The sequence below is a fragment of the Fukomys damarensis genome, unplaced genomic scaffold (assembly GCF_012274545.1).
Source record: "Fukomys damarensis isolate Sample0158 unplaced genomic scaffold, DMR_v1.0_HiC HiC_scaffold_13, whole genome shotgun sequence".
Classification (NCBI taxonomy): domain Eukaryota; kingdom Metazoa; phylum Chordata; class Mammalia; order Rodentia; family Bathyergidae; genus Fukomys; species Fukomys damarensis.
The window spans coordinates 33,940,323-33,964,678 of NW_022900925.1; the positions used below are offsets into that span (position 1 = coordinate 33,940,323).

A 24,356-nucleotide genomic window follows, 5' to 3' on the forward strand; every position below is an offset into this window, starting at 1 on the left:
ATAGCTCATCCTAATAGCAAAGATCAGAATGCAAAGGCAGAAGGCTTAATTAAGGACAATCCATTCTACTGTACCCGTTGGGGTCCAGCCATTCAATGGGATGTGTGGTGTGGCCACGCTGAACATGCTACCTTTGTATGAATCCAAGGGGAGAGCATGTGATTGCATTACTTATATCAGGCACTAAAAACACCCCTGGAGCCAGAGGTCAAAAATAGCCGGGTGTGGTGGCACATGCCTACGAGTCCCAGCACTAGGGAGGCTGAGGCAGGGGGATTGTCCCCAGTTTGAGGCAAGCCTGAACTACACAGTGAGTTCAAGGCCAGCCTGAACTATGCAGCGAAACGCTGTCTCAAATAACAAACAGACATTTCATTTCAAAGCTTTTTCTGTATTTTAAATCTCTGAACTTGATTGATAGACTGACTGACTGAGACAGGGTCTTACTACGGGCCCAGGATGGCCTCAAACTTGCAATGATCCACCTGCTTCAGACCCAAATGCTGGGACTACAGGCGTGCACCACGGAACCGGCAAAAGAAATGTGTTTATGGAACGGGCCCCACTGGTGATCAGAGGTGTTGTGTTCAGGGCCCAAGCACAGTAACTGCAGCCTGCAGCTCTTCTCACCACTGCAAGTACATCAGTCCTCCTGGCTGGGAAACACGCCAAGGGGCCCCTAGAAATCACCAACAAAGAGCACAACAATGGAACTCCGACAAACCACAAACACTTGTTCACAGCAGAAGAGCCCAATCAGGACACCTATTAGAAGGCTGCTCAAATATATGCTCCAGGGACTCAGGGACTCAGGGACTCAGTCTGTCCTGCTCTGTGCTTGGCTGTGAGCAATCACAAAAGCACTGAGACTGACTCGGGGTAAGGAGTTCAATTTTGTGAGTGGACAAACTCACAAAGAGTCCACAACGAATGATGGCCGTGTCCAATGCTCAAAGCCTGTATCAGGGACCTGGGCTTCCTCTAGACAAATCCTTCAAGTCAGTAAAATCCCACATATCAAAGGCCCACATGTGAGGCCTTACATATGTCTGTGCTGTCTCAAAGTCTCAACCTGGGATGACCCCACAAAGCTGACTGTATTGCTCTACATCCCCACTAATTAGCTCTGGCTCCTGGACTCATTCTCAGTGTTCAATGTGAATCAGGCAGACAGACCAAGTCCAGGTTTTCCCCACCTCCTTGTTCATTTGCTACACGCGTGTCAGGACTATAGATGACAAACAGCATTCAGGGGCCGCCCGCCCGCCCGCCTGCCCTGTGGAGCTGATGGGCTAGCACTTTCACTTACTGAAATCAATCAGCATCTTGCCGTAGCCCTGTCTCATGTACTGAGGCATGGTAAGGATACAGGATACGTTGTAGTTGAGGAATGAATTTTTTTCCTAAAATCAAGAGGGAATAGATCAGGTAATGAGGATTTGGGGCTAAAGGTTTCAGCATTCCCCGCAGACACCCAATAAGGCTTCCTGCAAAAACTCTCACTAACCAGTCCTAGGGAGAGGCTGTCCGACTCCTAGCTGGTCGCCACACCCTTTCTGATGGCCGAAGCCTTGAATCCGGGGTTTCTCTAGCTCTGAGACTTCCAGTCTCATTTGAAGGGGCAGCTCTGGCTTCTAGACAGCCGCAGAGCAAAGCAAGGTCAAGACTACTACTGAGTCATTCTACACAGAAGCAAATTTAAAAGCAAAATTTCAAAAGGAGACAGTGTACCAGAAGAGAAAGGAAATAAAATATAAGTCTTCATTTCTGGAAGGGAATCAAAAAATGACCAAATCACATATTCTATGATTTCATTTATAAGAAATGTCCACAACAGGAAAAGTTATAGAGACAGAAAGACGAGGAGGAGTGAGTGAAAACGGGGTCTCACTGTTCCTGAGTACAGCATTTCTTCTCAAGATGATAAAAACTGACAACTGCACCGTGGTCATCTGACTCTGACTCTGTGAATATACTAAAACCACCGAGCTGCACTACTTGGAGCCAGTGAGTTGTACGGTATATGGATTTTATCTCAACTCCACTGTTACACTAAAAAGTCATATGGCAAATCGGCCACAGAGGCACTGACGCTCAAGGGGCTGTGCTAGAAGCCAAGCGCAAGAACCAGGTGGTCGGCATTTATCCCTGGTGTTAAGCTACAGACATAGATGGCAAAGCTGGGAAGTCGGCTTGACTTCAAGATGAGAGCTTGAGGGTTAGCAGGGAGAGCTGAGCCAGTAATAGGCAGCTCCAGCCGACAAGTCCAGAAATGAATACATCAGAAGCTTTTAATAAAGACTCGAACATTTTCATTAAACTTTTTTTTTTGTTTGTTTTTTGAGACAGGCTCTCACTATGGAGTTGAGACTGACCCGAACTCACTACGTAGCCCAGGCTGGTCTCAAACTCACAGCGATCCTCCTGCCTCAGCCTCCCGAGTGCTAGGATTATAGGTGTGCACCACCACGCCAGGCTCATTAAACTATCTTTGACACATGGGTTTGCCTTTTTTCTTAAAGAGCTGGCTGTTATCAGGGGACGGCCTCTTTCCAGCACAGACTTGAGCCCCCAAATGCACCCATGCCCTGCTCCAGATGGGAACTTCATCCCCGCTGACCTTGGAAAAATACCCAATCAGGTGACAGCCAGTGTTGTCCGCTTCTGTCATGACGTAGAACAGGAAAGGTTCTACATCATAATACAAAGTCTTGTGGTCCAGGAAAAGCTTGGCCAACAGGCACAGGTTTTGGCAGTAGATCTAGAAGCAGAGAAAGAGTTTGTAGGTGGGCCAGTGGGTTCCAGACCTAGCAGCCAAAAGCCTAAAAGGGTGGCTGTGACATTACTATATATATGACATGGAAGGAACGCTTCTATGGCCAAAATACAGGGACTAACCGTCTTCTTTTACAAGGTGGGGTGAAGATGAAACTCACTCCCTTGGAAACCTGTGTGCGTTCAACACCGCCACCACCACCCTTTCCTAGGTTGCCACATCTTACTTTGTTTTTCTTGCCATCTACTTCGAACACCGAGATTGAGCCTTTGCGATATATCTCATCTCCAGGCGGGTGTTTCCACACACACTTGGCCTGCAAGGGAAAGAACTCACATCAGGGTACCGAAGCCCACTTACGGGAAAGGCGCTTCAAAAGGAACAAGAACCACAGGTCAGATTTGGTTAACTTGAAGACATACAGCAAAGCAGATTTCTTTTTCCAGGAAAACAAACGACAGTATACTTGGCATTTTTATAGCAGTTTGGAACAAGTTTTCTGGATTACATTCTGGCCCCGTCTCAGAGAGGAGATTATGATGACCCACTCTGGGAAAGGCACACAGATAAGAACACCTCGGTGTATTATAAAATGCCTCACACTAGCAGGAAATTCTTAAGCGGCTTATTTCCAGCGGCTTAGAGGTCTAAGTAGTATACTTTACTCTCACCTTTACCAGGCTGTTTTTCAGATTAGAAAAGGGACCCACAGTAATAAATACCATTAACCACTGTCTGTCCCTGTGTGTGCAAATGCAGACTCTGTCACACAAGGGTACAAGGGAAAGTCCCAAGGCTTCCAACTAAAGCAAAGTGGCCTGGCAGATAGCGGGCAGCTGGGAGGCAAATGGCCACAAGGGGGCACAAGGTTCCCCCACCCCTCCACTTCCTCACACAAGAGCGCATGTACAGTATGATTTTTCTTTCTTTTAGCGGTGCTGGGATCAAACCCAGGGCCTCATGCATACTAGGCAAGCTCTCTACCCCTCAGCTGCACCCCTAGTCTTGCCAAAACTTTTAGCACAGCCACCCATTGCTGTAATTACATGAATTCTTGAGCAGTTTTAAGTAAATACATTTCAAAATATTTAAAAATAGTCATGGTGGTGCTTGCTGGCAATGCCAGCAATCTGGGAGGTTGAGGCAGGAGGACTGAAAGTTTGAGCTCAGCCTAGGCCACTTAGCAAGATTGTCTTGAAATAAAAAATAACAAAAAAGAGCTGGGTCTCGCAAGCACAAGGTCCTGAGTTTGAGCCCTGGTACCAAAAAAAAAAGGTCTGTGTGGGGGGCTGAAGATGCAGCTCAGGACAAAGGTCTTGGGTTTGATCCCCAGTACCTCCCCAAGAATGTTTTTAAAAATTCTATATATGTGTCACATTTTTAATTAAGTAATTTTATTGTGATTTTTTGGGGGGAGAGGATCAATCAAGAATCACAATCCCTAAGGGGTGAGTTGCATAATGGATGTTAGGAAATGGGAAGAAAGTGTTCAAATGGGAAGGGGAACAAGGGAGGAGGGAGGGGGAAAGGAAGGGCTAAGAAAAAAGGTGAAAACAAAAGGAAAAAATGGAAACAGCTTTTGTATACAGGGAGGAGAAGGAAAATGGGATAAAATAAGAATCACAATCCAATTGTGAAACTATAAACCCGAGTATTTATTAAAGGGGGGCGCTGTGAGTTCCACCCATCATTCCTCTTTCTGACCATAACTAAACTAAGGAAACGATCAGATCCGGCCCGTGTTTAGAAACAGAAGCCAAGGCAACGACAGAGGACCTCAGTGATCACACCCGAAACTCTGAGAAGCAGAAAAGGCATAGAATGGAACAGTGTGTACTGTTTAGTCGGTCTGAATTTACCTAGTTTCTTGCCCTGTTGGCTCCTTCACTGGTTAGGGTTACTAAATAGTAAAGAAAGACATGTGAGTGGTAAGGAGCCCATACCGTTAGTTTTCCTCATCTGCAGTCCAGTCTGTGCCAGATCCAGTCCCCACACCGCTGCTCTGCTCCAGTGTCCCCCAGGCCAGGCCCCTGCTGCCCTCTGGTGAGGGTGCCAGTTTCAAGGGCTTAAATGAAAGCAGCAGCCCTGGGCCACAAACCCACAGACCCTGTGCTCCAGAGGCAGGAATGCAAAAAAGCAGCACCACCCAACTGGGGAGCAGAGCACGCCGGACAGGAACCACAGGAAGCCTGGGCTGTGAGCGGTTGGCATCACAGAAACCCTGGAAGGTCCCCAAAACTCTTGCTATCAAAATAACGAAAGTGCTTCTGTCTAAAGAGGGTTTCCACACCTTGCATGTCCCACGCCCCCACTTTACAGCAGAAATCCTCTTAAGACAAAGCTTTTTATTCCACAATGAGGGAAAGAAAAATGGGTGAAAGTGGAAAAGAATCTAGCAAGCCCATTTGCCAATGAGAAAGTCAGATTCAATTCTACTCTTTTGAGGGGGTACCGGGGATCGAACCTGGAGAGGCAAGCCTTCTTAACAGGAAGAAGTATAGTAAAAAACCAGAAAGGACCGAACAGCTGAGGTACCCGAGGGTGCGCTCTGCTCATTTCAGTGTCAGAGCGAATGTAGTCCTTCAACACCCCAAGGTAAGCCACACTGTCCCTGCCCTGCCGAATAAGGGCCCTGTACTTCTGGCTCGTCTGGGACATGCAAACCCCGTGAGCAGAGGTAATTCATATTCTGAGGAAGGAAGAAATGAAGACAGGGCAGGGCGGGGCCCGTGACAGGCGGTGGTTAAGGCCTTCTGCGCTCTGGCTGCCATGCAGCACTGCCCGGTCTGAGGACTGAAGCCTTGGTCCTGAACGCAGACATCGTTTCCCTGCGCCTCAGCCCATTGCTGTGACCGCTGAGGGCCAAACCCGGAGACGCCATAATGTGGCCACACGGTCCAGGCATGGGGACCCAAGCCCACTCACCATGTGCCGGCGGAGTATCGTTTGGCTCTTCATATATTTTAAGCAGAATTCACACATGTAGAGACGTCCCAGCCGCGCATACTCCTCAGGATAGGGAGAATGGTACCAAGTATCCAGCTCATAGCGGCCAAAGGCAATTGTTTTAATCATGTTGCTCCCCTCTGTAATTTGGCCTTGCAGCCGTAACTTCTCCTATTGCCAAGAGAAATCAAAAGTCAAAGGAGGATTAGAATTTGTTGTCTTAAAAAAAAAAAAATAGTGATCTTGTGTGCAGGTCACCATGCTGAAGTGATGCAAAGCTGGGGACGTAGCTCAGTGGCGCCACCACCTGCCTTGCAAGTGCAAGGTCCCAAGTTCGATCCCCAGTACCAAAAAAACAAAAACAAACAGTTGTGTAAAGTGAGGAAAGAACTTGGGGCAGATTTGCCTTCCACCCATGAGCAACTCACACTAAAGGGGCACGGTGGGGCAGGCTGGTGGGAACCCCCACCTACAGCGTCCAGAGCCCAGGGCTCACAAGCGGCTCGACTGCCACCAGCGGGGGGCCCCATCAGAATGAGTCCGGAATACACACTTTCTTCCCCTTCAGCAGCCTAAACCAAACTGGATCTGAATACAAGCACTCTGCTCTTACAAAAATTCTTAGACAAGATTATTTAGAACGTGCCTTCCTCGCCTGTAGTAGTCTTATAAAGTCATGTGAATCTCGGTAACAGACCCACAATACCCACTTCTAAAAATAAACAGTAGGCTCTTTCGATAATATTTTTCAAGTGTGAATGGCAATGTAATAGAAGAAAACAGGTCTGGTTCTCCAGCTCCTTGGGTGGCAGTGAGCTGCCCGCAGAAGCAGCTCGGAAGGGGACCCAGGTGGAGGGCAGTGCAGGCAGCAGGGAGGAAACCAGCAGCAGCGACAGCCTGTGCTGGCCCAGGGGTGCCGGCCCGCAGGCACCGACCCACAAGTCCTGCCTCCGGCAAGTTTCTAACTGATCTAGTACTGGAGAGTTTTACACAGGTGTGAGGGGTAGTGGGGTGCAGATCAGAGGGGCTGCAGATGAGATTCACTTTATGAACAGTTTTCCTGGACACATTTGCACCTGTTAAATCAGAGATAAACCCAATCAACAGAATTCAAACCTGAGCACGAACTGAATGTAAATGAAAAGGAAAGACATGTAAAACTCGTCCTTGTCAAAGTTTGGCTTTTTGAAGACAGTCTCACTAGGTAGCCCAGGATGGCCTCAAACTCACGGTGATCCTCCTCCCTCAGCCTCCCAAGTGCTGGGTGTACAGGCCTGTGGCACCACGCCTGGGTTCGTCATGGTCAAAGCTTAACTCACAACGGTAGCCAGACAGAGTGGTAAGCAGCTGTAAGAAGACTGCTGAGCCCAAGAGTTCAAAGCCAGCCCGTTCAACTTAAGCTCCATGGCGCGGGAAGCCATCTCAAATATCAACAATCAAAAACATACAATAGGGCCGGGGATTCAGCTCGGTGGTTCTACCACCTGCCTCGCAAGTACAGGACCTGAGTTCAATCCCCGGTACCAAAAACACACTAACAACAGCCTTCCTCCTTTTGCCTTTGCTGTTACTTTGAAAGCTCTAGGGCAGTGGTGATGAACTATGGTTACCACAGAGACTTCCTGGGCCGTTCAAAGGTCTACGGAAAGACCGAGGAAACCCTGCAACAGTGGAGGTCCCGCTGGGTCATCACAGTGACAAAGAAGAAAGACAACTGCCAGTCCCCAGGTCCTCAGACTTGCAAATTACCCCAAGGAGACAAAAGGACACCCACAGACAATGGAGCCCACTGGAACTCCTTCTAGTTGGGGTGGAAGGGCAGGAAAAATGACAAGGAATTCGAGTAAGGGAGATAACAGGGGAGGACAATCTCCAAAGAAGGACAGGAGATAGAGGCAGCCAGGGCCATTTAATTCCCACCAAGCTGGTTGCTAATCATTTTTCTTGGCCACTGGAAATGCCTTCCGCAAGGGCCCTGGGCTCGGAGGTTTTCATACTCACCAAATCCTCTGAGGCCCGGGCTTGTGCCCTGCGGAAGAGATCCAAGTCGTACTCGCTTGTCAGGTTTTCCAAGAGCGGTTCCCGCGTGTTCCCATAGGTCTGCCTGTGTTCCTAGGAAAGTACCCAGAGCGTGACACTCTGCCCCTAACAACACAGCTCCTTCATCTCCATGGACGCCCACCACGACCCTAAGCTCCTCACCAGGAGATGACAGGTACTGCCCGACACCGCCGGATGGATGCCTGCTACCCACCCTAATGACCCTGCAGAGCCCCCCACCCCGACAGCTCCGGAAAGCGGTGTCTTTGATCTCTAAGTGCCCACCTGCACCACTAGAATCCACGCCTCAGCTTCTCCAGGAGAAAATGTTACACGACACTGCAGAACACGAGCTACGGCAAGCCCAGGGGCAGTACGCATCGCCAGTCCTGATCTGGCCACACTCTGATCAGAGGCTCCAACCCCCACACCCCCGGGGTTAGCCTGGAAGGAAAAGCCCACCGGCAGCTGGACAGAGCAGTCCTGTGTCTGTGGGACCTAAATTACAAACCCTTGCTAAATGGCAAAGGGCCTAGGAGACAGTGTCCTGAACCCCTCCCATTGTAGCCACAGCCCCGACCTTTGTTCCAGCCCTGGCCTAAGAATGTGGATCACTCTTGTATTGTTTGAAGTCCGGATCTGAATCTACCTGTAAATTAGAGACTCCAGACATAGAGCCCCAAGTTAATTGACAAACTGTTTGCTCATCCGGAGTGTCTTGGTGACCTTTGAGACATCCTATAGGTGGTACCTGTTACTCATCAATATGTGACTGTTGAGCATGTGACTGCTGACCACCATCTCAAGTCAGCAGACCTTTGTCCCCTGTCTGTGAGCCCAAAATGTTAACCCCCCTCCTTTTACTCCCTATAAGAGGACCTCGGCCCCTGAGCTAGGTGCCTCTCTGAGCCACCTGGCTCCGGCAGTGCCGTCTGGCCAGACTAATAAAGGTCTCTTTACCATCTAGCCTGGTGTGTTCCTTCCTGGGTTTCTCGTTCTCCGTCGAGCTCCCGGAGCCTCGCTGGGTGTTAGGGCCCAGCATCGTGGAGGCCTTTCGGCTGTTCACGCTCCGTGGAGTGGAAGTGAGATTTTAGGTCTTACAGTGTCAACCCTTTCGTGTGATTCCCTGTCCACCAAGGGCGTGAGGCTGCCTGGGAAAAGGTAGCTTCCAAGGCCAGTTTCTGCGCTGACGCCAGAGTCCACAGCTGTGCGCTCACAGCTCACAGCTGTGAGGCCCTGGAGTCCACCACTAGCAGTGCCCCAAACCAAACCAAAGCAAAAATCACAAAACTCCTAAGTCAAACTGTCCTAAGTCAGGGATATCTGCAGTAAGGAGGTAGACAAAAAAACCGAAACGACGCCCCCCCCTCAAAAAAACAGGGTTCAAGTGGTAAAACTTTGTTTTGTCTATTTTACCACAATAAAATTATTTTAAAAACAACAAACCAAAGGAAAAAAAAAAAAGATAAAAAAAATTTTTTTAATTGCCAGATGTGACAGCGCACACCTATAAACCCAACACTCTGGAGGCTGAGGCAGGAGGATTGCCAGGAGTTTGGGGCCTGCCTGAACTACGTGAGTTCAAGGCTGGCCTAGTCTCCATAGCTAGACCCTGTCTCAAGAAACCATAAAGAAAAAAGAAAATTAAAATAAAACATAACAAAATTCCAAATCAAGTCCACAAGAAAAACAGCCTGTACCGTTTTTAAAATGTCTTACTAAATATTACACCACTTAAAAAAAGAAAACTCAGAGAATCAAAAGCATAAAAATAACCCAGTCTTAACTTTAACTTTCATATCTTACCATGCTTATCACTGCAAGTATCCTTTTCCTGGAAGGAAATCAGACCAGGAAGCTTTGCGGTTTAACTCTGCCTCTAGTCCTTCTTCGCTCTGGGCTCTGGGCTCTGGCCTCCTGGCTCCACCTCCTCCGGGAAGAGGCCACAGAGTCAAGTGGCAGGGAGGGCTCAGCCCGGGAAGAACCCGGAGGTCCCACACACATTAGCATCTGAAGAAGCCTTTCCCCAGGACCTTTCACCCTATTAAAACTGCTTCCTGCTAATCTGGTTCCACAACCTATGGACTCTGTCACCTACATGAGACAGGTTTTAAGGATTACTCATTTCTTCTAGTTTCATGAATGTCAAAAAAAAAGATCTTTTTGTTTGTTTGTTTGTTTGTTTTTTGAGACACAGTCTCACTATGTAGCCCAGCTTGGCCTTGAACTCACGGTGATCCTCTTGCCTCAGCCTCCCCACTAGCTGGGATTACAGGCCTGCGCCACCAGGCCTGGCTCAGTTATGTCTTCGAAACCCCAGTTTTCCCATACATAAAATAGTAAAACACCATCTATCAGACAGAGCTGCTCACGGAGTAACACGTTCACGACGGAACCTTAATTCACATCTCACTGCCGGGCAGCTCAAATCACCGGTGCTACACACCGCTGTCCCAGGCATGACTGCACCCCCTTCTACCACAAGTGGTTCAGGCCACCCGATGCAGTGGGACAGTCGCATGTGTGGAATGTTGTTAAGGGAGCATCACAAGCACTCAACAAATGGCATCACCATATGATGGCAACGCCATCCAACTCGCACATGTGCACGCTGCACTGAGCTGCCACCCTCCAGCCTGCTACTGTAGCCCTCCCTGGGGCACAAACCCAGAGCGGTCTCGTACTACAGGCGATTAGTCCAGCAAATTCACCTCCGCAACACCCCATCTCCTGGCCTGATCTTGATCTGTTCATTCGGGGTTATTTTAAAGACAATGAGGACTGGTAAATACCATGCTATTCAAAAAGTTTATACATTTAATTCTATTCAAATGACTAAATAGAACATTCTGGTTCTTCAAAAAATACTAAAATACTCATCAGAAGAAGACTAAAGTAATATATACCCAGATGTGGTGGCGCACGCGTAAAATCCCAGCACTTAGGAGGCTGAGGCAGGAGGACCCCTCCAATTCAAGGCCAGCCTGGGCTACAGAGTGAGTTCAAAGCCCACCTGAGCTACATAGCGAGACTCTACCTAAACATTTCTCTTGCTTTTCCCTGGCTGTCTCTCTGCAAGGGTCTCACTACACTGTGGGCAGGCTGGTCTCAAACTCGTGCACTCCAGAGACCCTCCTGCCTCTGACTTCCAAGGGGCTCAGATAACAAGCCTGTACCATCATGCCCGGCTATTTTTAGGGTCTTCAAAGGAAAGCATTTATGTATTACTACATTTACAGTAAAATAAATCTTTACCTAAGAATCTACTTTTATGCAAAAGAAGTTGACGATTTTTTTAATGAAATGAGGAAATTAGCTTAAAAGAACATTTCAGTAAAAAGAATTCAAAGTGTAGGAGTATATATAGTAGGGGTGTAATTATGAAAAGAGCCAAGAAATGTCCCAAGATGCAAGCTGTGTACAATTCATCTTTTCTTCTTCTATATACTTTTCTTAATTCTTTCTTTTTTCCCTCAGTACTGGGGATTGAACCCAGGGCCTTCACGCTGAGCTACATGCACCCCAGATCTTTTTTGAGACAGGGTCAGGGCTAAGTGGCTAAATTGCCCAGGCTGGGCTTAAACTTGCAATCCTCCTGTGGTGGTGTGCGCCACAACACCAAGCTTGTTCCTTATTGTTTCTTATATATGTTTATTAGTTTCACAGTTAAAAAAAAAATAGCGAAATGATATATACTACCCAACAAAAACATTATTATCATGGAGGAAACTATTTTTCCATTAAATCGCAGTTTACTGGAAGTTTGAACATCTGCTCTTTATATAAACATTTCCAATGTCATGGTACTGTTCTAGTGCAGTGATGGTAGAGGTTTTAGAGCTTTCAGGGATGCAAACAGCCTGCTATCATAGGTTCACCACTGCTGTTCTAGTGGGTAGATTTAACACTTTAAAATTATAGGGAAGGCCAGGCATGGTGGCACTCTCCTATAATCCCAGCACTCGGGAGGCTGAGGCAGGAGGATCACTGTGAGTTCGAGACCAGCCTGGGCTATATAGTGAGTTCCAGGTCAGTCTCAACTACATAGTAAGACCCTGTCTCAAAAATAAATAAATAAATACATACATACATACATACATACATACATACATAAATAAATAAAATAAAATTATAGGGAAGGGACTGGGGTATGGGATCGTGGTATAGTACCCAGCATGTGCAAAGGCCTAGTCTGATTCCCAGAACCTTCAAATAAATAAACAAATAGGAAAGTTTTCAAACAACTAGAAAATTCAATTTTTTTGTTTGTTTGTTTTTGTTTTTCTGAGACAGGGTCATGTTACGTATAGTCCAGGCTGGCTTAGAACTCACAGTGATCCTCCTGCCTCAGCCTCCCGAGCCCTGGAATTACAGAGGTGTACCACCACTCTCAGCCAACGTTTTAAAAATGTAAGTTTCAAGCTGGATGTGTGGTACGCTCTGTAACCCCGGCCAGCCTACTACTCACTCGATAGCTATGGGGAGAAAAGAGCCAATGGCAAGTCTGAAAGATGCTTAGAGCAAGAGAAGCAAACACAATAGAAGTTCATGCTAATTAGGCACTGAACTTCTCCTCACCATGTATTTCTCTTTCTGTTCTTTGCTCAGTCCAGAGTTTCTTTTCTTCCTAAGTTCAGCCACCTTTTCTTTGTACCGCAGCTGCCTCTCTGTTGGTGCCTAAAAGGAAAAAAGGAGAGAACTGAGAAAACTACACAGAAAATCCATTATGAAGTCAGGCTTCAAAAGTATCCAAATTAAAAAAAAAAAAAAATGGGGGGGTGTATTTTGAGACAGAGTCTCACTGTGGAGTTCAGGCTGGCCTTGAACTCACTATGTAGCCCAGGCCGGCCTCAAGCTCACGGTAATCCTCCTGCCTCAGCCTCCCAAGTGTTGGGATCACAGGTGTGCACCACCATGCCTGGCAAAAATTTTTTAAAGGGGGGGGGAGGCCAGAACTTGACAGTCACATTGTGACTAATACAGCGATTTTATAATTCCCAATCAGGTCCCCAAAGCACTGAGATTGAGTAAGAACAGAACCTAAAGTGGATAATGAAACGGCGCAGTAGCATTTCCGGCGAATGCTTACCTGCCACACACTGGGGACGACAGCGCTGACACACAATGCAGCTCATTACCTACCCAGGTAGGCTTTTGTTTGTTTTTGTTTTGTGAGACAGGATCTCATTATGAAGTTCGGTCTATCCTTGAACTCCTGGTGACCCTCCTGCCTCCTGAGTGCTAGGATTACAGGCATGCAGCATCACACCCAGCTTTTTATTTTTTGAGACAGGGTCTTGCTTTGTAATCAGGCTGGCCTTGAACTCCTTATGTAGCAGGCTGGCCTCAAATCGCAGCAGCGGTCTTCCTGCTTTAGCCTCCAAAGTGCTGGTTTTACAGGCACATGCCATCACGTCCAACAGGTACGAATTTTTCTTTCCTGTTTTTTTTTTTTCTTTCTTTGCAGTACTGGGGATCTGAACCCAGGTTCTTTGCACTGAACTACATCCCCAGCTCTTCTTTCAGTTTTTCACAGTGTCTTGCTCAATTGTCCAGGTGCACTTTTCCTACCTCAGCCTCCCAGAGTGCAGGGATTACAGGCCACCCCGCCCCATACATCGCTCTTTTTTATTAATGAAGAAATAGAGTTTAGGGACGTGAGCCCAGGGCCAGTAAGAGATCCCAGAATTCAGATCCAGATCTGTCTCCTTACTTCATCCCTCTCCTCTGCCTTGCAGACACTCAGACGATAAGCTATGTGTAAACAGGCTGACAGCGAGAAGCGGGCAGGAGAAGACTGGGGAAGAAGCCCTGCTTCCGCTAAGGGCTGCCCAAGGCCTCGAAGGAGAAATACAGCCTCTTCTGCTCGGTGCACGTACAGAGTTCCGGGCAGGAAAAGAGCAAGAGGAAGACTAACGCCACTTAGAAAGGAAGAAGGCTCGAGCACAACCAAGGCGGCCTGAATATTCAGGAGGCGGAGAGACAGTCAGAGCCAGGTGCTGCCAGGACCTCACAAGAAGAGAGAAGCAACCTGGTCAACAAGTGTCAAGCGCTGAAGAAAAGTCCCTGGTGACCTTGGACGTGGGCCAACAAGGGGAACGGGGTCAGCGGGCAAACTCGAAAGAGTTAGCAGGAGCACACAAGGCGAGGACATGGGACAAGTGCAATTTTTCAAAGAATCGGACCATCTTTTATTACCATTACTACTGTACACAGCCTGATGCCTCCACTTAGGAGCTAGAGAGTTGGCTTCCTGAAAGCTATGTGGAAAACAAACATGATCCTTCTGAGTTTATGCCTGGAAGAGCAGTTATTTGGAAGCACCCTGGGAAACAAGAGGTCTGAAGAGGCCTCTGAAGACAGTTATGGGCGAAGGAGACCCACGACACAGATCTCTCCACATGTGGGCAGCCGGAGCGTCACAAGGCCCGTACCTGGTGCCTGGTTGCATGCCTGTTGTTGTCATCTTGCCTGTGGGACAGCATCCTTTCTTCTATCTGCTTATCCCGGCTCTGTGCTCTCACCTGCAACCATCAACAACGTCAATAAATCCACCCGCTCCTAAGACTGCGTTTACTTACAGCATAAGAACACAGTAACCATCCCGTGGAGTCGTGTTGTGCTCTGAAAGCCAAAGTACACCTGTCATGGCCTAGAAGACAGAGGTACGCAAGCTTCAAGTTACACTTTCTCAGCCAGTAGCTGAGCAGCAGAGAAGCAAAAGGATCACAGCTTGAAGGCAGCAAAGCTACGATTTTATGGAAGTCTGATGCCTCTGAGCCCAGATTCTTTCCATATAAAATGGACAAGAAACTTTGAAGAAGTGGAAGACTAGAGTGAGGAAGTATAAAGAAACAGGGAACCTGGGCTCCAGCCAGGCACAGAGATGTGTGACTCTGGTCCCAGATACTCACGAGGCTGAGACAGGAGGACTGCTGGAGCCCAGGAATTCACAGACAGCCTGGCAACACAGCAAGATGAAGAGCGAGAAAGAGACAGAGACAGAGACAAAACCTGGCTTCAGATCTACAGGGAAACTGAACTCCACAGTTACATAATCTCAGACAAATCCCATCAGCTCTCAATAGTTTCAATTTCACCAGTGGGAACTGAGACCTCACATCCAACTGCCTCTTCCATTTCACCACTAAAACAGCAGCACCACAACAGAGCAACTAATATTCCCCAAGAATCTGATCCACCCAAATCTCCTTGACATCGATTAATGGAAACGCCATCTCAAAATCCGATCAGGTCACGCACCTCACATTAAATCCATCCGCCAGGCTAGTTCCTTGCTCCCTTCCAAAAGCCACTGAGAATCTCAGGCTCCACAGTGACCCCACACGGGCCCAGGCCACCACCTCCTACCAGACTGGAAATCTGCTCCTCGCTTCACCTGTCTCCCCGATGGTCCAGTCTCCACTCACTAGCAAGTTATGATTTCCACAAAATGCTTTTTGAAACTGTATCCATCTCTGCTCGGTCCTCCAAATGCCTTCCGCTGCCTTTCGGAATAAAAATATACTCCCTAAGGCAGGCATGATGGGACAAGCTGAAGCAGGAGGATCTCCATGAATTCAAGACCACCCTCAGCAAAAAGCCGGGCATGGTGGCACACACCTGTCATCCCAGCACTCAAGAGGCTGAGGCAGGAGGATCGCTGAGTGATCGAGACCAGCCTGGGCTACATAGTGAGTTCCAGGTCAGTCTCAACTACATAGTGAGACCCTGTCTCAAAAAAACCAAACAAACAAACAAAAACTTGGATCCTACTGCCTCACCTTCCACCAAATTCCAGCCAGACAGCAAACTTTCCATCCCTTTCCATCCCTCAAACCCTACAGTGTGTCCGCATCTCATGGCCTCCTCACTTGACGTTCCTTCTACTTCACGACCTCTTCACCAAGACCTTCACGTGCCAGTCTCTTTGCCGTCATCCACGTCCCAGATCAGATGCCAGTGATTCCTAAAGTCCTTCTTAACCACACCCCCAGCACAAGCACTGTGCGATCCCCGACCCCTAAAAGTCACCGTCTTGGTTTCTCACAGTATTTATCACTCTAGGAAATTCTTTGTTTGCTTTGTTTTTTGAGATAGGGTCTCGCAGTTCGGGCTGGCCTCGAACTCACCAAGTTTCCAGCCTCCCAAGTGCTGGGATTACAGGTGTGCACCACCAAGCCCAGCTCACTCTAATTCTCATCACGGATTAATTTTTAGGCATTGCTGCCTCCTCCTTCGCAGTGTAAGCTCTCGAATGTGGTCTTTTACCTTGTTCACTGAACCCTCGGATAACTGCAAACACATTTCGCACATGCAGACGTAGAAGTAGATGGCGGAGAGAAACCCAAAATATAAACAAAGCGCAAACAAAAGAGAGCTCATAGGAAGTGGATGGGAAGGGGATCGGGGATGGAGAGAGAGGAGAAGGACGGGGGATGGAAAGGGAATCGAGATGTGTTCGGTTCAGGCACCAACTCCACACAAGGAATGCGAACACCACGTACTGCAAGTATGGACTCATTCCAAAAAACAGACGACCAGATAAAAATGGCACTGTCACTGACTGAAGGGTTACCGGGATTCTCACAGTCCTACACATGCAGAGAATTTTGTTTGTTTTTATGTATTTATTTTTGGTACCGGGGATCGAACTCAGGCCCTTGTGCTTGAGGCCGGCGGTAGCACCACTAAGCCAAATCCCCAGGCCCCTCCATACAGTATTAAAACTCTAAAGGTTTTTCTGGGCAGGAGATGCAGCTCAGTGAAGAGCACTTGCCTAGCACATGTGAAGCCCAAGACATGATCCCCAGCACCGCAAAAAACCCAAAACCAACAAAAGAAAAACCAGAGCTATTTATAACAGCATGAAACTGTCTGGTCTTCCCATTTCAGACTCTCGGTGTAACAACGATGTGTGCTGTTCAGAAATTGTCCTGACCCTCCAAATACACAGTCCCCAAGTAAAGACAAATTATGCTAAGCCTTGATGCCCTTGGAAAATAAAATTCACCACACAAGTATTTTCCTGTTTTCAGTATTTTCTTACGCAGATGAAAATTCTTCTTTTTCTAAAACTGTTTAACAAACATGCTGATACAGCTACACGCCAACTTTTTTCTCAAGATAGAATTTTGCTAGGGCCAGGGATGTAGCTCAGTGGCACTGCGCCTGCCTTGCGAGCACAGGGTCCTGAGTTCGATCCCCAGTACGGGGGGCGGGGGGCAGACAGGATCTTGTTAAATTGCCCAGGCTGGCCTCAAAGTCATGATCCTCCTGCCTCAGCCTCCCAAGTGCTCGGATTACAGGTCTCAGCCACCACACCCAGCTAACCATTTTTAAAGTTACACATTTGGAAGATTTTGATGTAAAACCAACCACGGTGTCAACTGTTACATTTAAAGGGACACAGAGAAGATCTATTAAAAGCAGAGAGGAAGACAGAACCCAGCACTGGCCAGCTTCTGAACGATAGTGGCAGACTCACTGATGCTTTGACCTCATTGAAGACCACAGGCGGACGACAGGTCGAGCCTACACTGAGCAGAAAAGGCCAAACCCACGAAGACACGTTCGCCCTGTGGTCTGCCTGTCAACAGAGAACAAGCTCCTGAATCAAGAAGAATGGGTGTAAGCTGGGGATCTACTTTTTCTCAAAATGAAACCTGCTCAGGCAAGCACAAACCTGGGGATACGGGCTCTGTTGGCAAAGTAACAACCGAAGAGCGAGACTTCGGTGTAACCATAGTATTCGGTTAGGGTGACCTGCCTAAGTACCTTCCGAGCAAGCTATCTCAGTAACATCTTCAATTCTTGCTTCCCTACAATTAGTTCTTTGGTGCCACCCTTGCAGAAAGCAGCAACCCACAAGAGATCAGTGGAATGGAATGTTAGGCTCTGCTCTCAAATACATTCTCCACTTCCCAAAGGGGACTAAGGAGCTACATTTTTCAAGAATTTAACAGAAGAATTAGCCAAGAGTAGGTATGACTTAAGAGTACAAAAAAGGGGAAAACTTTTCTGCAGAAATGGACAGAGGAAGTGGGAAAGAACTATGAAAAAAATTAAAAAGTAAAATACCTTCAGCGATTTGCAAAGAGAGAATCTAATGCACAGATACTGAAATCCCATATCTACGCAAATGAGGCCTCAGTAGAACAAGCCAGTTCCCAGCAGTCTTTTTTTTTTTTTTTCCTAGCAGTCTTTGAAATCGATTCTCTTTTTTTTTTTTGGTACCGGGGATCGAACTCAGGTTCTTGTGCTTGCAAGGCAGGCACCAAACCACTGAGCTAAATACCTGGCCCTGGAGTGAGCTAAATACCTGGCCCTGGAGTCGATTTTCTATGGAAAATATCAATGCACTGGTGGTCAGTGTCCCAAATATCCCATGTTCACGTCTTCCGAAGCACTCACTAAATACTGTAACTCTTCTGTCTGCCCAAGCAGTTTTTGCAAAGAACACATCTTTTTTTTTCTTTCTTAACTATTTCTCCACTAAAGCGTAAGGACGAGGACCTGGCGCACACCTTGTGCACCGCCACAGCCCCAGCGTGCAGCCAAGCGCCAGGCCACCAGCAAGCTCTCCCCACAGTGCGCAGAGAGGAGGAGAGGGCGGTTTACCTTGCATTCGTCGGCGGAGAGGTTGTGATAGAGCGGGCATCCCGAGATGGAGAAGTGTCGTTCGTGTTTCCCGGTGAGGTGTCCTGTTCAAGAAGGGGAGAGGTCACTCCTGGAAAGACTTCAGCTTCAAAGGACATTTCTCTCTACAACAAGCCTGTGTGCTTGCTATTCCACCTTTATCTATCAGATGAACCAACCAAAGGTAAGCGCTATTAGGATCACAACTTGTCACCACCGAAGTCTTTTTCTTTGTTTTTTTTGGTACTGGGGATTGAACTTGGGACCGTGTGCTTGTGAGGCGGGCGGCGGAACCACTGGGCTAAATCCGCGGCCCCAGGCTTTTTCTTTCACAGAACACACCTGGCAATCTTTCAACATACCTATGTTACGTTTAATATAAATTGGGGCTCCTTCTGTTCTGACGATATAAATACATACTACCAAACCCCAAAATGTCATCACAAAGTCACACATTTATAATAAGGCATGAAATTACAAAGAGGTACACTTTTTTGGTGGGTTAAATGAATCATGTCCTGGTATGAGTGTACGATTCTTTCTACTATGTGATGCTATCTGATCTGAATTTAATTCCTTTCAATAAGCAAAAGAAACTTATGAAAAATGGAGAAGAAAACAGCCTATTCTGTCACATAAGACAGCATTTTGAGACCGAGGCAGGAGGATGCCAAGTTCAAGCCCAGGCTAAGCAACTTAGGGACTTAGCAAGACCCTCTCCCAAAATAAAGAATTAAAAAAGGACTGGTGATGTAGTTCAATCAAAGGCCCTAGATTCAATCTGTAGTGCCAAAAAAAAAAAAAAAAAGAACAAAAAGAAAAAAACAAAGGGAATAGGGAATTGTTTCCTTATATACATCTCCTCGACCAAGAGGTTTTATAGAACAGAGACTGAAAAGGCTGGTGAGACAATGCCAATGGGGTAAAAAGATAAAGTAGCTAAACTGAATTATAAGTCTACAAAAATCTTCACCTTCTCTGATGGAAAAAGAAATTTAATGTTAGGTAGAAGATACACTGGGATTTAAAAAATTACGCAACAGCTGGGCGTGCAGCACGTTAGCTGTTATCCCAACACTCGGGGAGGCTGAGGCAAGCAGATTGCAAGCTTGGGCCCAGCCTGGGCAACTTACTGACTCAGTGAGACCCTGTCTCAGAAAATACAAAGGGCTGGGGTAGCTCAGTACAAAGTCCTGGGTTCAATTCCCAGGGCAACCCAATTTTTTTAAAAAAATGATGTAACATGATTTATAGAGTAAGCTTCAAAGAGCAGAAACTGTCCAAGAATTTGAGGGGATGGGTTTGTGACATTCAGACCGCCAGATCTCCGGGACTGTTGTCAAATGTGCTAACAGTCACGCACCCCGTAACAACGTTTCGGTCAACAACGGACGGGACGACACAGGAGACAGTGGCCCCGTAACACTGAAAGGGACCGAAGACTTCCTGTCGCCTGCTGCTATCTCAGCTGTCCCAGCACCGCACTGTTTTTGATGACACCGGTGTCAGAAAAGATCAGATCCTGCGTAAAGTGCAGCATTGCTGCTACCCAAGCTGGTTTGGATACAGACGTTCTCTCACTTTACTGCACTCTGCAGAGGCTGCGTTTTTGTTTTTTTTTTTACAAATTAAAGGTTTGGGGCCAATCTGTGGAGCAAGTGTACTGACACGGTTTTTCTAACAGCTCAGACGATCATTAGTATGTTTTAACAAGAAAGTATTTTTAAATTAAGGTGCGCACCTTGCTCCAAAGACTTGGGAGACTGCAGTACAGTGTACGTAACCTTCATATGCACTGGGAAATGAGAATATTCGGAGGGAAGGACACCTCCTCTCCCAGACCAACCCTTCCAACCTGAGACAAAGGCAAAACCCTTCAGCTCAAAGCTTCAAATCATCCTGAGAATCCCTAAAGATTCAGTAAGGGTTAAAAGTCTTCCGAAAACAATGAGAGACTTATTTATCCAGGAAGAAATCTTTTATCTTGTTTATACTTAATAAGTACACAAAGCCAGGAGACCCGATACTAGTCACAAAAGGCCAGGGGCTCATGTGGATGCTATGAGTCTCACGGCCTCTTCATAAAAAAATCTGTTTTTCTCATTTCCTCACCAGCTGTGGCCGTGAGACCACCATTCTGCACTGGCTCCACTCCACTGGCCTTCAAAAGCGGGAACTATACCCCACATGAGAGATCTGGTCTTCTCTGGTTTTGCTTTTGCTAGGAAAAGGAGGGAACAGTTCACTGAGAGAAGCTCTCAAATGCCGGATGTGGTGGTGCCCACCTGCAATCCAGCATTCAGGAGGCTGAGGCAGAAGAATCTCTAAGAGTTCAAGGCCAGCCTGGGCTACACAGTGAGTTCAAGACGAGCCTGAACTACACAGGGAAGCCCTGTCTCGAAAACTCAAGAGAGGGCCGGGGATTTAGCTGAGCGGTTCGGTGGCCTGTCTTGCAAGCGCAAGGACCCGCGTTCAATCCCCGGTACCAAAAAAAAATCAAGAGAGAAAAAAGAAAAAGAAAATCTCCCAAAGTAAACAGTCCATCTTAGTTAATTGCCTTGCACTAGATTTATTACGAATAAAAGCGGAAATGCATTTATTCAAGAGGATCAATCACCGTTACTGGTAACATGGAAGAGTCTATGAAGCTAAATCACAACAGGACACAGGACATCTCTGGATGACCCTAACTCCAGAGAGAAGCGCGGAATGCTGGGTGTCGGGAGGCAGGGCCACACTGACCTAGAGAATTACAGCCTGGCGTGGGACACTTCATGTTGAAATTGTAGCTCTCATGGAAGCGACGGCGCTTGGGGCGATGCGAGAGGTCGCTGCCTGAGTCCTTCAGGGACATGTCCTTGGCGACGCTCTCATCATGAGACACGTTGGGGCTGGAGATGTCTATGTCAGACTCGGAAGAAGGTGCGTTTCCCGTTGGGGTTCGAGGTGGTGATTCGTCGTGATCGGCTGCATTTTTGGTTTCTAAAGCAAAAGTAACGGACAGAATCCATGAATGGGGTTCATTTATTTAGAAGTTTACTATTCCCAAGAATTGAGTGGCTCCAAATCAGGGATGGCAAAACAAATCCCTACAGCAGGGACTGGGCAAGCTCCAACAGCTCACTGTTCGGGCTAAGGGGATAAGTACTCTGCAGCCACAGCCAACTACTGCTATGGGCAAATGACCAGTTTAAAAACAAGCTACCAATTAAGTCTTTTTTTTTTTTAAAGACAGAGTCTTACTGAATCTTTCAGGCTGGCTCTGAACTCACAGCCGTCCTCCTGCCTCAGCCTCCCAAGTGCTGGGATCACAGGCATGCGCCACTGTGCCTAGCTCAACTCAGATATATTTTTTTCTTTTTTTTTAGCACCAGGGATTGAACTTGGGACTTTGTGCCGGTGAGGTCCTCAGATTTTTATATGAAATCTCTACACTTCCAAGTATTGGCAACAAATTTTAAAATTTTAAATACATGCAAGCAACACACCATATCAGTAGGTTAGAAGCAGCTCAGCACTTTCTAATCTCTAAGGCTTGGGGCTGGTAAATCCCAATGTCATAGGTTAACTGAGTGAAGACCAGTTCTACTTAGAAATCTGGAGGTAAACAGACTGATAAGCACAGCTCTAAGAGAACTGGGCAAAGCCTTCTTTGTCTGTGGGTAAGAAGGCCCTACTCCCTTTGTCCTGTTCCAAGTCCAATCTCATACAAGTCAAAGAAAATCCACAAGCACATGGTCCTCAGCAAGACAAAAGTACCAGGCAGACCCAGCTGACTCTGGTCTGCGTCAGGCATCCCTGTGGGTGCCCATGCCCTCCGTCAGGGACCCACCAAACCCCCTGCAACGCGTACCACTCACCTCTGTCTGAGAAATCGACCACCTGCTCGGTTTCTGAGCCAGATGAGCGCGTCTGCCGAAGGGGATACTTTTTTGGAGTCACTGGGTTGGGCTGCTGTTGACTACGGGTCACTCTTCTGGTAGAATACGCAGGCTCCTCAGTGCCAAAGGACTGCAAGTTTCTAACAGGGCTGGAGTCTGATCCCAGTTTTAAAAGAAATCATAAAACAAAGGAAAAGAGAAGGAAATCTGTTTATTTCTCATCCACGTATGATTCATTAGAAGGTAATTTCTCTTCCTCCTCTTCATAGTCCACAAAATCCAACAAATCATTAGAAGATCTATTTTATTAAATAACACATAAGCAAAAGAGGTCAGTTCAGGTATAGAGATACAATACAGTACAGCGTAAACAGTCTAAGGTCTGGAATCTGGACTGAACGTGATTCAACTCCGCACCACCAAAGCAACGAGCTTGGCATCTAGGGAAAATTCATCCTTCAAGCCTGTTTCCTGCCCACAAAAAAAATGATGCTGGGTTCGGGACAGGGGATTTAGCTTAGTGGCACCTGCGCCTACCTCGCAAGCACAGGGTCCTGAGTTCGATAAGTGGTATCAGAAAAAAAAAAAGATGCCGGGTGCGGTGGCGCATGCCTATTCTAGTTCTCTGGAGGATGAGGCAGGAGGATCACCGAGTTCAAAACCAGCCTGGGCTAGGTAGTAAGTGCAAGACCAGAATGACTTACATACACCGTGAGACCCTGTCTCAAAAGCAGGAAAAAGAAAGAAAAACAAAGGGAAAGTACTGGCAGCACATTCCTCAAAGCCCCTGCATAAAAAAATATTCTATTACTAACAGTATGACAAATATTTCCTTTAAGGGCTGCTTTTGTTTCTCAAAATAGAAAATCATAACAGACCCTAAAGATAAGAACAAGGCTTCTTAGGCGGGCGTGGTGGCGCACGCCTGTGATCCCAGTACTCGGGAGGCTGAGGCAGCAGGGTCGCTGTGAATTGGAGACAGCCTGGGCTTCATAGTGAGTTCCAGGTCAGTCTCAACTACATAGGGAGGCCCCGTCTCAAAAAACAAACAAACAAACAAACAAACAAAAGAACAAGGCTTCTTAAATTCTTTCAGAAGGCAAAACCTATCCTGAAGACTCAGCAGCCCTTTACACCTCCTACCTGAGGACAAAGGAAATGAAAGAAATTCAAACCAAAATTAAAGCACAACGGAGACACAACATTACCCTAGGATACTGCTGAAGCTGTAAAGACTCGAAAGGAGGACGCTGAAACTCTCAAACTTTCAGGTGGGGAGTGAGCACGCAGCAAGCTGTTCGCCTGCACCCCACCTCTGGGGATGTGTTCGAGAGGCAGCCTATGGTTTGCTCTCGAGGGAGTGGCCTTCCTTAGACCACACTGTCAATGATGCTCTTGGGATTTACGTGCCTCTGTGGCCACCGAGTACAACAACGACTGAGACACAAAACTTAACGCATTTCCGACCTGTCTCCGAACATAACTTTCAGGTGTCCAGGGCACGGCCAGTTATAGTTTCTCACAACATTATCTCCCTCTCTTTGCGTATGCTTTTCCCTCTGCCTAGAACAACATCTTCCCATCTTTCAACCTGTAAACTCCTGTGAGATCTCGTGAGGCCTCCCCCCACAGGCCTGCTCCAAGTTGCTGCCCCACATCTGGGCTTCCAGGGCACTCGAAGGAAATAAATCTGTCACAACCCTTCCCACAGTGCATCCTCTCTCTCTCTCTTTTTTTTTGGTACCGGGGATCAAACTCGGGCCTTTGTGCTTGTGAGGCAGGCACCAGAACCACTGAGCTAAATCCCCGGCCCAAAAATGCTGTGAAGCTCACTCATCTGTTGGATTTTTTTTTTTTTGGTGGTACCGGGGATCAAACTTAGGTCCTTGTGCTTGCAAGGCAGACGCCGGAACCACTGAGCTAAATCCCCAGCCCACCCCACTCTCAATTCACAGCGGGGCAGGGTGGTGCACACTTGTGATCCCAGTACCCTGGAGGCTGAGGCAGGAGGGGTCGCAAGCTGGGCCACTCTCTCCAAATAAAAAGGGCCAGGGATGTAGATCAGTACAAAAGCC

At 47.3% G+C, this 24,356-nt stretch overlaps 1 protein-coding gene across 4 annotated transcripts in view; it reads right to left on the minus strand.

The window, feature by feature from the left end:
* Positions 1 to 24,356, minus strand: part of Kat7 (lysine acetyltransferase 7) — a 35,691-nt gene that overhangs the window by 7,106 nt on the left and 4,229 nt on the right. For 3 of the 4 annotated variants that reach the window (XR_002025217.2, XR_002025218.2, XM_010620138.3), the window contains exons 3-12: positions 22,261 to 22,437; positions 21,143 to 21,382; positions 18,383 to 18,465; positions 14,197 to 14,286; positions 12,341 to 12,439; positions 7,724 to 7,834; positions 5,702 to 5,893; positions 3,003 to 3,092; positions 2,621 to 2,761; positions 1,310 to 1,403 (exon numbers count right to left, since the gene is read on the minus strand). Coding sequence is in view for 2 of the 4 variants with exons in the window: in XM_010620138.3 (XP_010618440.1) it covers positions 1,310 to 1,403; positions 2,621 to 2,761; positions 3,003 to 3,092; positions 5,702 to 5,893; positions 7,724 to 7,834; positions 12,341 to 12,439; positions 14,197 to 14,286; positions 18,383 to 18,465; positions 21,143 to 21,382; positions 22,261 to 22,437 (1,317 nt within the window). In the remaining 2 variants the exon portion in view is untranslated. The remainder of the gene's footprint in view (positions 1 to 1,309; positions 1,404 to 2,620; positions 2,762 to 3,002; positions 3,093 to 5,701; positions 5,894 to 7,723; positions 7,835 to 12,340; positions 12,440 to 14,196; positions 14,287 to 18,382; positions 18,466 to 21,142; positions 21,383 to 22,260; positions 22,438 to 24,356) is intronic. The other variant, XM_010620139.3, reaches the window with a different exon arrangement.